This window comes from Schistocerca piceifrons, chromosome 3, assembly GCF_021461385.2.
Source record: "Schistocerca piceifrons isolate TAMUIC-IGC-003096 chromosome 3, iqSchPice1.1, whole genome shotgun sequence".
In the NCBI taxonomy this organism is placed as follows: domain Eukaryota; kingdom Metazoa; phylum Arthropoda; class Insecta; order Orthoptera; family Acrididae; genus Schistocerca; species Schistocerca piceifrons.
The window spans coordinates 890600324-890612814 of NC_060140.1; the positions used below are offsets into that span (position 1 = coordinate 890600324).

Sequence of the window (12491 nt, forward strand, 5' to 3'; positions counted from 1 at the left end):
AGGATTTGTCGATGGCAGCTGTGGTCTAGTTGTAGGCTGGCTATGATCCTGATAAACTGCCTCTCATTACGTATGCCACTTGAGTTGTATAAAATTGTAGATGAAGACAAAAAGCTTGACTACAGAAAGCAGGTTCAGATTGATGTTGATCATTGTAGTTATGCAGTGGTGTACAGGAGAGACTGTAGTGGAGATAGTCATCAAACCAGGCTTTGTACTCAAGACTATGATGATGATGATGATAACAATTTAGACGAATTGAGGGTTATTCATAACCTACAGAGCAATGTATATATGCAAGGTAAAACAGGGTTATTTAGCAGTTTAGAATACATTGAAAATCTAAGTGAAATGTATACAAAACAAAGTGGATGAATAGAATGTACAAAGGATGTAGGAATCATAGGTAAATAGTTGAGATTGTTAATTTTAAGACTGACATACAAAGTATTTTTATATTTAAAGCTAAGGTTGTGTGTTAGGCATTCGTAGATCTCCAGAGCTTCTAATGGTTTGAGTTTTAATTCCTTATTAGCCAAATGCAGGGAAATAATGGAGGCAGATTTCGGCAGTCTCTAACTATGCTCATGTCTGTGAATTTCTGAGTGAAGAAGTCTGCTGTACTGAGTGAAGAAGATGGGTTAAATTATCAAAACCTGCTTAAAAATTACTTTCAGCTAAACTGTATCTAATGTCCTCAACTATTTCCATTCAGTTACCTCAGTATCTCTCATAATGCTTACCTCCTTGGCTTTTTGTTTATTTTATATACATGTTAGTGTGTACTGAACGTTCACAACTTTTTTATTTCTGATACATATTGTTTATGTAGCTGCTAAATGCAATTTTTTATCCTACTGTTTCATATTTTAGCATCTATAATTGTGTATCATCATAACAGAAATTGCCTGTTGTGTAAGACTCTCCATAGTCTTGCTGTTGTACTGTCACAATTTTGTTATCCAATCATAAACAATATGCTAGTGCTTATTGGCCTCAGACATTCCACCTGTATAAATGTTACCAGATTGACAGCCTGCCTTCCATCTTCGTACAGTGTAGACCTCTGTAGACGATTGTTTCTGTTACTTTATTGTTGCCACTATTCACTTAATGGCAAGGATACTGCATGTCACAGAACTAAACAGGGTATCCAGTGGCGCTTGAAGTCAGGACGTGTCAAAAGGAAAATATTTGAAAAGGCAGCTAAGAGCTCACTCTGTCGTTATTTATTAAAGCCATATGTACTATTCGTACTACTCTGAGGCATAAACATAAGCACACTAAATAACTTCTTCTTATACTTGTTTTGCATTCAGAGTTAGGGAAACAGAATCTCATTTAGCTATAGTTTGCTAGTAGCTGTCCTTTATTGACAGTAGCTTAAAATAGTTTGCACTTTTCTAGTGTGCTATGTCAGTAATGCCGTATGTCATAAGATGTCATGTGGGAAAAAGAAAGGCTGGTGGAAGATGGACACAGTGCAATATAACAGGGAGCATTCTTGGAGTTATGTTATGCACATTTGACCATACTGATGCAAATACGATAAAATTGCAGTATATGCAGAAAAAGATTTTCCACGTAGTATTGCTTGTCATGTGATGTTGCACAATTTCATGTGATATTTATTCAGATTAACATGGCTTATGTGTGTAGACAGTTGGATTGCCAAAAGTTCACAAGGTTTTTCTTCTTTGTATGAGAGCCATAACATTATGATATTAGTTTCTGTTTCAAACTTATAAATCACCAGAACAAAAAATATGGCAGCAAGAAATACAATTCAAAAATGAGCTGTAAACAATCATTTCTATTTTGTTATAATGCCACCCACAAATTTCTGATAAAGGAGTGCATTTAGAGAAATTGTACGTAATCACATTGAAATTATTTAAGATTGTACATGTAATATTAATCTAGCAAATTCAAAGTTGTCTTTGGAAATTTAACCATCAGTTCTAAAAGTTTCTTTCTAATTAATTTTTCAGTCCTTGCAAGCCGCTGATTTCCCTGTTCGTCACTCTCCGAGGAGACCACTTACCAAACACCAGAAAGAGTGTCTAAAAAGGAAACGGGATGATATTCCAGCACTTTACTGTGATCTCTCTGAAGACTCACAGAGCTCTACATTTTCTGAAATGTCACAGGATGAGTGAGTAGTGTGTTAAATTTGTACATCCTTTTCTTTCATTGTCATAAAGCACTTGGGGGGGAGGGGGGGGGGGGGGCGCAGGAGGAGGACAAGTCCTAGGACAAGGAGAAGACGATGGTATTTGATTATAATGATGATCAACAATAGTAATGCAACAAAGATTGCTGTAGATAAGATGATAAAGTTTGATATAACTTCATTGTAAAAGAAAAAGTAGTGAGTTAAAATGTGATCAGTAGAGACAAATGATTTGAAATAGGGAGACAGAGCAAGGACTTCTGGCATGCTTTAAGTTCTAAAGTTTTGTTCATGTGCGCATGGATTGAACAAAATGTGGGCAGTAATAAAGCTGATGATTGTGATAGGACGACCTGCTTTTCCATTGAGCATAAATGTAGCACAACAGTTTTGTTGTGCTCAGTTAGAAACAAATTGTAAGGACGTGCTGAAAAATAATGGTTCCAGATTTTTTCTGTGAAAGCCCTTTAAGCTTATTGCATATAATGAAAGTTATTAACTTTCTACATCTTTATTCTTCATGTCTACGTATATGCAGCCCTCAGCCACTAGAGGACTCCCAATTGTGTCAGTGTGTGAGAAACAGTGTCCTGTAATCAAGTTACTGACCGCAGAAAACCGAAACCACAAATTTGGAGAGTTCACCCACGCACGGAACCCCTTGCAGGTCCCCTTAGAATAGGCCTGAGGTATTCCTGCCTATCATAAGAGGTGACTAAAAGGAGTCTCACACTTTTCGACCCTATAAGTTCAGGTCACATTTTATGGTTTGACGTCCCACTTTCCGTATTCTACAAAAGTGCGGGCCATTTGGGGAAGGACGCCATCCGTGGTGCACCAGTAATCCACAGCGCCATTAGATTCAATCTCCTGCACCTTTTCTTGTCATGTCTTTGCTTCTCCACCTGCAATTCGACTGTTTGGGTGAGGACACCTTCAGGGGTATGTCAACTTCTTCTATTGACTCCTGTCCTCTTTTGCCCCCATGATAATATCGGATATCTCTGCACCCAGTATCCAGCACGGCAGCCGGTCTGTTGTGGTGGGGCCTTCATGTACCCATTTCGTGGTAGCCCCCTGACAGCACAGGGATTGCACTGCTGATGCCTGAGCTGTAAACTCCCCATGTATGTCAAAGAATAGATGCCCCAAGAAGATGGGCATCGGGTCTCCCGGCAATGGCCATCGTGCCAGGTGGCCTTTGCTGTGGCTGGATGGTGCCCGTGGGGAAAGGCCCTGATGGGAGTGGGTGGCATCAGGGCAGATGACCCGCAACGAAGTGGACCAAGTCATCTTGTGCTGGTGACTGAATGGAACCAGCAGTTTCTAAGAAGGGGAAGATTGAATACAGTGCTGACAGGTATGACCCTAAATAGTTTCCCTGCCTTGCTACAACATGGGAGGAGCATAGGGCTACAGAAATAAGAGACTCATATTTGCCTTGGTATTTAGTCTGTAGCAGAACAGACGGGGACTTTCCTAGCTACAAAGCCTCAATTTTTTGTTGAATACCTCAAGGATAAGTTCAGGGAAGCGACAGTGCTATCCAAAATGAGAAATGGTTCAATCTTAATTCAGACAGCATCCCCAAACCAGTCCCGGGCATTACTCACCTGTGTGGTATTCCTGTTTTCATCACTCCCCATAAAAGCCTCAACATGGTCTAGGGGATTATTTTCCATTGCGACCTTCTTTTGCAGTCTGATGACGAGCTCCATGACAGTTTAGAATGGCTAGGTATTCAATTCATCTGGTGCGTCTACAGGGGACAAAGACAATAGGATGGCTACCGGTGCCTTCATCTTGGCCTTTTAGGGTGATTCGTTGCCTGAAAAGATCAACGTGATGATTTACCGCTGTGACGTCAAACCATATGTCCCTTCCCCTCTGTGGTGCTTTTAAGTGCTGGAAATTCGGGCACATGTCTTCCTGCTGAAGTTCCAGTGTCACATGTTGAGACTGCGGACACCCACTACATCCAAATACGCTGTGGGCCGCCTCCTACTTGTCAGCTGTGGAGAGCACCACTCACCCTGCTCCCAAGACTGCACAGTACTCCAAAAGGAGCAGAGTGGAAATTTATGGAGTAAAAGACCCTGGTCTGGCTGACTGACAAAGAGGCTAAATGCAAATTTGAATGGCAGCCACAAGCTACTGGACGAAGAGCTTCATGGTCTTCCTCAGTGCCTGAAGCTACTTCAGAGAAGTCCTCCCAGCAAGCCTCTAAAGAACAGTGAGAGGGCAAGCAAGCCAAGTAGTAGTCTGCTAAGAAACAGGACACTCCGGTGGCCGTAAAACCACCACGCCATACTGGTTCTGCGTATGAGGACGAGGTGAAGGTTTTTGCTTCACCCGAGGACCTGGGTCTCTTCGATGCCTCACCCGCAATGGCGATGGATACAAATACTCAACTGGTGGCTGAGTTATGTCAACTTTTAAGTGTGACACCTGGCCTTTTGCATTGTCCTTCAGGAAACCAGGGTTCCCTCAATGCGGACCTCTGCTTTTGTGGCTATCAGGGTACTACAAAAACCATCCTGCCTGTGATGGGCCATCAGGTGGAGTTTGCATCTTCATACTTACCTCTATCTGTAACGAACCTGTGCCCCTTCAAACGCTTTTAGAAAGTGTGGCTGACAGGGTGAGGACAAGCAGGAAATTCCCATTTGTAACATCCACCTCCCTCCAGATGGTGATGCACAGCCCCATGTATTGGCTGCACTCATTTCGCAACTCCCCCGACCATTTCTCCTTTTGAGTGATTTTAACACCAATAACCCTTTGTGGGGTGGAACCGAGGTTACTGGCCATGGCAAAGATGTTGAGGACCCACTAACTCAACTTGACCTTTGCCTTCTTAATACACGTGCTGCCACACATTCCAGTGTGGCACATGGCACCTATTCAGCCATTGATCTCTTGGTTTGGAGTCGTGGCCTTCTCCCATCTATCCACTGAAGAGTACATGACGACTTGTGTGGTAGTGACCAGTTTCACTCTTCCTGTCCCTACCCCAGCGTCCCTCATCTCAATGCTTGCCCAGGTGGGCTCTTCCCAAGGCTGACTGGGACACTTTCACATCCACTACTACCTTTGAATATCCATTGCATGCCACCATCGATGAAGTGAATCACGCCATCACTAATATTGTTGTTGCCGCAGCTGAATTGGCAATCCTTTTTTCCTCCGATTGCCCCCGGCGGAAGTCAGTGCCTTAGTGATTACCGGAAATCGCTGCGGCCATTAGAGACCATAGGCAGGCCCTCAAACGTCATAAGTGCCATCCCTCCCTAAAGAGCTATATTGCCTTCAAACGGCTCCGTGCCCACGTTCGCCTACTCATCAAGCGAAGGAAGCAGGAGTGTTGGGAATGCTATGTCTCCACCATTGGAACACAAACCTCCCCCTCCCAGGTTTGGACCATACTCCACCGACTTTATGGCCATCAGACCCTTGCAGGTGTACTTGGAATTTCCACAAATGGAAATGTATTGGCCGAACCAGATTTAATCACTGAGCTTCTTGTTGAGCATTATGCTCTCATGCTCTCATCTATGTCTGAGAATTACCACCCTGCCTTTCACCTCCTCAAACAGAGGGTGGAATGGCAACGCCTTTCTTTTGCTCCATGCCACCCTGAGCCATATATTTCTCCCTTCAGTGAGTGAGAATTTCTCAATGCCCTTACCGACTGTCCTGACAAATGCCCTGGCCCACACCTCATCCATTCGCAAATGCTGAAACATCTGTCATTGGATTCCCAGTGAATTCTTCTTGCTGTTTTCAACCACATCTTGGAGTGATGGCAGTGGTGGGAAAGTATCATCGTCCCAATACTAAAGCCTGATAAGAACCCATTAGGTGTTGATAGCTATTGTCTTGTCATCTCCACTGACGTTCTGTGCAGGTTACTCGAAAATATGGTGAGCCGGCAGCTGTATAGGCTCGTTGCACCTCGGAGCCTTCTGGCTCTGTCCCAGGGCAGTTTTTGCCAAGGACGCTCCACCGACAACAACTTGGTGCACCTGGATTTGATCAGCCTTTTCCTGGTGTCAACTCCTGATTGCTGTCTTTTTCGACCTGACGAAGGCCTACGATGCACTTGGCGACATGACATCCTTGCTACTCTACATGAGTAGGGTCTCCGGGGCCTACTTCTCATTTTTATACAGAACTTTTTGTCACTCTGCACTTTCAGAGTTTGCATCGGTGCTCCCCACAGTGCACCCCACATACAGGAGAATGGGGTCCTGCAGATCTCTGTCCTGAGCGTCCCACTCTTTTTGTATTTCCTTCTGCTCCTCTTACATTGTTGTGGCTGAGCGCTGGCTACAGGGAGCTATAAGGAAGGTGCAGTCATGATCCCTCACTCACGGCTCTTTCATCACATTTTGTATGCCTTGTTTGTAGTCTTTTTCCCCGTGTGTGTTTTCATCTCGCCTTGTCTTTTTGGGCTGGACATTTTAGTGTGTTGCAGAGTGGCTGGCTCATCCTCTTTTATTCTTGTGATCAGCCACCCCAGACCATTTGCTCTATGGTTTTAATACTTTCCTCTGCTTTTCCTTGTGGTGTAATTTTCTCCCTTTTTTTGTTCGTTTCTTTAGTTTTCTCTTTCGTTGTGGTTCCCCATTCCTTTTAACCCCCTTTACTTTCCCAAACTAAATTTGGGTGTTGTCTTACCTTGAGCCTTGTTTGTGTCAGGAAAAAGGGACTGATGACCCTGTAGTTCGGTCCTTTTATACCTCAAACAAACCAACCAACCAATCCACGCATGGAGCACCCTCTTCTCCAACATGACAGTGCCAGAGCACACACGAGCACTGTAATGTCTGCAAGAATCCAATGCCTTTTCACTACCATTGATCATACCTCCAAAGTCGTGAGCTAGCCCCATGCAATTTTCATCTGGTCCCAGAACTTAAAGAACACATTTGAGGACTTCACTTTGATAGTGGCAAAGCTGTGAAAGCAGAGGTGAGGTTGTGGCTCTGTCAACAAAGTCAAATGTTCTCTGCTGATGGTATCAACAAACTAGTTTCTAATTGAGGGAAATGAGTTCGTTGCCAGGGAGACTGTTGAGAAATAAATATGTAGACTTGGTGAACAGAGATTGGAATGTTAATAGTGTTTGTTTTACTTTAAAAGTGTTGAGTTTTCACATAAAAAATTGGATGCATTGCTCCCTACCTCCATCCGCCCCTCCCCCTCCCCTGTCCCTCTCCCCTCCCCCTCTCCCCCTCCCTTCCCCTCTCCCCCTCCCTCCCCCTCTCCCACTCCCTCCCCCTCTCCCCCTCCCTCCCCCTCTCCCCCTCCCTCCCCCTCTCCCCCTCCCTCCCCCTCTCCCCCTCTCCCCCTCCCTCCCCCTCCCTCCCCCTCTCCCCCTCCCTCCCCCTCTCCCCCTCTCCCTCCCCCTCTCCCCCTCTCCCCCTCTCCCCCTCCCCTCTCCCCCTCTCCCCCTCCCCTCTCCCCCTCCCCTCTCCCCCTCCCCTTCCCCCTCTCCCCCCTCCCCTTCCCCTATCCCCCCTCCCCTTCCCCCTCTCCCTCTCCCCCTCCCCTCTCCCCCCCCTCCCCTTCCCCCTCCCCCCCCTCTCCCCCTACATCTCATACACTAGCTGTTGCCTATCCAGCTGTCAACACTGGGCTATGTTGAACCAACGTTTCTGCCTGGATTCACTCTAGTAGAATGTGTATGCTCAGAAAACTATCTCTGTCACTTCTTAATGTAATAATTGTCACATTTGCTTTATGCTCCCCTACTGAACACTATAATGACCAAGTAACTCACCATACGTAAACTAACATGAAAATGTATGATAAATGTCTGACACATGTCCTGAAGTATTTGCAGCTGATGAGCATGGCAGAGTGAAGTTGATTGCAGCATCATGTGGTACACTGGTCTTTTCCATTGTTTATTGCCCCTTCACCCATCTTCTGTACACACCACTTAGCACTTCGTAAGAAAGGGATGGTATTATGAGAATAGAATAGCCACTACTTACGGTTGGTTTCGGGAATAAATCTTTCACTGTGCTGTAAGTTGTATAGTATTAAGAAAATTTTGAATCACGTAAGAAGAGTTGAAACATTTTGCTGCAGCCTAAAAGACTCATTCTGCAAACTTAATTGTTAGTGAGGAAGTATTAATTTCATTGCCTTACTCTTTTTTTAGGTAGCAAATATACTTGTCTTTTCTGGAAGCATTAAGTACCAAATAAAAATTCGAATAAAATAAATAAAATGTTTTGTTTACCAATTTCATTGCAGATAACATAAATATGGTTGTAGTTTCTACGTATGTCACCAAAATTATTGGCTCAGATGGTAGAGAAGATTTTTAAGGCACTTCGACAATTGGCAGCATTATTATGGGCATTAATAATCTTGTAAATAAATTTAGATTTGTAATTCAAAATAACAAGACTAATGCATGATATCACTTCTGTGTTTAAAATCTATAGAAAGATAAAGTATTTATAATACATAATTTCTCTAGTTCACAGATCAGTATACCAGAACGACTGTCGTGGTCAAAACCAGCAAGACCAGAAGAGAAACAACTGTCATTTGCACATTTGAGACGTGTAAAAAAACCGAATTCCTTGTCATCTCTCATCCAGAAAACTCTTGAAGTACCTGAGGAAGAGTCAAAAAATACAATCAGTAAAGGAAAGCAGTTTTCTGATGCCGCTTCTCCAGAGGCTAAGGTTCGTAAAATTGATACCGCTGACACAGAGCACAAAGACCCTGCAGGACGCGAGCGTAACTGCCAAGTGAATGTCAGTTTAGGACGTACTCTTGCTTCGGAAGATGGCTCTGTCTTAAACCTTAAAGACAGCACTGAACATATAGCTGAAAATCAGCTTGATGCTGATGCAGCTGCTGATAGCAATAATTCTGTTAAAGACGACAAAGAAAATTCTTCATCTATTAAGTCTCTTAGCAGTCGTACTGACAACAGTGAACCAGCCATCTCTTCTGTCAGAACAATGATGTCAGAAAACAGTCCGAACCGCAGGAAATCATTGCGTCCATTGAAAAGGATCATCAGAAATGTGGGGAAAAATTCTGTAAATAACAAAGTTGGCCATATCAATAAGTGGAGAACACAGACCAGGAGAGAATTATTGCACCCACTAAAAAAGATGGTTACCAACAAGGGCAAGAATTCTAAAAGTTCTAAATTCAAGTTATTACAGGGAGGATTGTTAAAAGATAAGAAAAATCTGTCTCCTGGATGTGGTGCTGTTAACGAGAACACCACTGATGTTTCAGCAAATTTGTGCTTGTCCAAATCAACAGTTTTGGAGACAGTTTCTATTTCTGAAAAAAATCAACTTAATTGTAGTACAAGTGAAGCCACTGGTATTAACTCCTCAAAGCGTACTACGCCATCACCACTAAAGGACTTGACACAATCTAAGATTGATAAATATACATTAAGATCAAGACTGTCACCTGAGGGAAGTGTCCCACAAACAAAGAAATCTGTTCAGCATGAGCACCAACAAATGAAAAGCCTCACCTCTGGTGGGCTGTCATCCTCTTTATTAAGGAATGTTGAAGTATCAGTTGAAATAAACCAAAAAGAAGTTCAGGATGCAGAAAATGTAATGCGAAAACGTAGGGTCACTGAAATGGTGAAATCAGAATCTAACAGTAAACTGGAGCAATCCACAGACAGTAAAAAAACAACTGTAAAACCAGATGATGAAGTTTCAGTGCAGTTGAAGCTGGCATCTACAGATAAAGAAACAGCTGAAAAACTGATATTTGAAAGTGTTCCCACAGGCCAACAGGATGACTCAAACACTGAGAAAAGCAAATCCACGAAGTTACGTGGCAGGCCTAGGAAATCATTAAGCACAAAACCTGAAACTACTGTTAAAGATTTGTGTGATGTGTTACCTGAGACTTCAAAACACATCAGTGTTAATGCAAATGATAAAAGTTCAGTATCAGAGGAACATCCACAAAATGCAGATGGTATTAAGACCCGTAAAGCAAGACAAAGGAGTGTTAGTGAGGGCAGTAAAACTGGTGTTGAATGTGATAATCAGTTGGGGAAATCTCACAGAAAAGAAAAGCGTGTGACTGGATTACTTAGAACTGGGGACAGTGATTTGTCTTCATCTTCCAAAGAAGATATCCACGAATGCACAACACTTCAGAGTGAAAATGAACCATGTGAGGAGTCACTTTCACTTAATACTGTGACTGTTCCAAATGATACTTGCAGAACTGAAATAGACACCTCCATTATCAGTGAAGGTGTGTCCCGCTCATTTCCACAGACAGAAGAAGTTGTTAAATTAAACAGTAGCGACACATTGCAGAGTGTGTCTACGTGCGGGGAAGAACACGAAATAAAATCTACAAAAGATGATAAAGCAGGATGCAGTGTGAATAAAACATCAGGCCATTTACCAGATTCTGTGGATGTACAGCAGTCAGACAACTTGAAACTTGTGTCAGGACCATATGTTCATTTAACGAACATTAATGCCAAGTCAAATGTTGGAAACAATTTTAACGAACAGTCAAAGTGTACTGTAGGAAGTGAAGAACAGAAGTCCTTGCAGCAGAGTTGTTTGGACACAGAAGATTTTGTTGAGGATTCTCAAGATCTCACATTGTTGTCCAACAAGAGGACACGAAAATGGACACGAAGGGCAAGTGATGGAAGGAGCACCAGAAGCAGTGCTGATTCAAGATCTCAGCCGTTAATAACACCTGGAAGTAACAATGCTGATGCATCACAGTTGGCTAAATTAAAAGCCCCCAGAGCAAATGAAGAGAAAGGAACTACCACTGTCAGCCTAGTGAAGACGACTTCAGAAAGTGGTTGCTGTGAGCCTATTAATGAAATTATGGATTTAGGTCCCTCATTTGAAAGCACAGTTAAACAGAACACGTCTAAAGATAGTTATGACTCTGCAGATGCATGTGTTGAGGAACATTCATCTGCATCCATTCCTTCTGTACATAAAGTTAATAATTTAAATGATAAAGAAATAAATATGCTTCACACACTTGGGACCATTGTTTCAGAGGTAAAAGATAGCAACACTGTACCACTTCAAGATGGACATAATAGTGATCCATGTAAAGACACAGTGAAACCTGTAGGTGCAAAAGATTCAGAACTAGTCATGAATACTGCAGACAACACTGTTGTGCCAAAGGTTGCCACAGACAAACTGCATAGTTCATCAAATGTGCCTCCTGTCAGTACATCAACAATGAGACGATCTCTTAGAGCGAGAAAAAAATCGAAATCGCACTGTTGCTTATATTCATCGTGCTGCAGACAAGTGGATACAAACAAGACTCGTATAGCAAGAAGAATAACTGCCAGAAGCCTCAGACTAGCAAGGCAAGGGCAGCTGCAGAGAGCTGAATCACCTGCAGACAGTGGCAGCGTGGTATCAAAAGTGAATATTGAATTGCATGGGGAATCTGATCTTCAGTCAGCCAGGCAGAAGATGGAATACACAGTACAGACTGAGTCGTCCTTAGAACAAACGTGAGTAAAAGTTGTTACCGTACCATATGTTATCAACTAGCAGAAATAAATTGCATTGAATATAAGTTGTTTTTAAGACTTCAGATAATTTTTGGTGCACAGTTATGATCTACCTAGCACCCCAACATTGGCCACAAAGGCCTGTATTCTATTCATAAGTGAGAATGTTTTGTGAAACTCTACCGCAAAAATGCTTTGAAGCAAATTTTAGTAGATTTTTTTTATTTTTGTTGTTCTCATATATACTGTGTGTCCCTCCCAATTCACCAGGCAAATCTACATACATATTCCACAAGCCACCAGATGGTATATGGCAGAGTCAATGTTACACCGCTACTAGCCATTTTCTTTCCTGTCCCATATGCCAATAGTGAGGTAAAAACAATTGTCTCCATATGAGTTCTGAATTCTCTTATTGTGATCCTTATAAAATGTGAAATGTACATTGGCAGCAGTAGAATAGTTTTGCAGTCAGCTTCAAATATTCGTTCTCGAAATTTTCTCAGTAGTGTTGCGCAAAAAGAACTAAGTCTGCCCTCCAGGGATTCCCATTTGAGTTCACAAGTATCTCTGTAATTCTCATGTGTTGAACAAACCTATTGGTAACAATGAAATCCAGACCATTAACTGCTTACAGGCGTTGATAAATATCAACGAGGACAGTTGAAAATGTGTGTCCCGACTGGGACTCGAACCCGGGACTCCCTGCTTACATGGCAGAAGCTCTATCCGACTGAGCCATCGAGGACACAGAGGATAGTGCGACTGCAGGGACTCCCCGAGAGACCCACA

The 12491-nt window shown here is 42.8% G+C and overlaps 1 protein-coding gene and 1 non-coding gene across 2 annotated transcripts in view; one reads left to right on the forward strand and one right to left on the reverse strand.

The window, feature by feature from the left end:
• LOC124789161 overlaps positions 1-12491 on the forward strand; it is a 189944-nt gene that overhangs the window by 75686 nt on the left and 101767 nt on the right. The window contains exons 8-9 of the mRNA XM_047256456.1: positions 1992-2155; positions 8670-11699. Of these exons, the coding sequence (XP_047112412.1) occupies positions 1992-2155; positions 8670-11699 (3194 nt within the window). The remainder of the gene's footprint in view (positions 1-1991; positions 2156-8669; positions 11700-12491) is intronic.
• On the reverse strand, positions 12374-12448 carry Trnat-ugu. The gene has a single exon. It is a non-coding gene; the product is annotated as a tRNA-Thr (tRNA).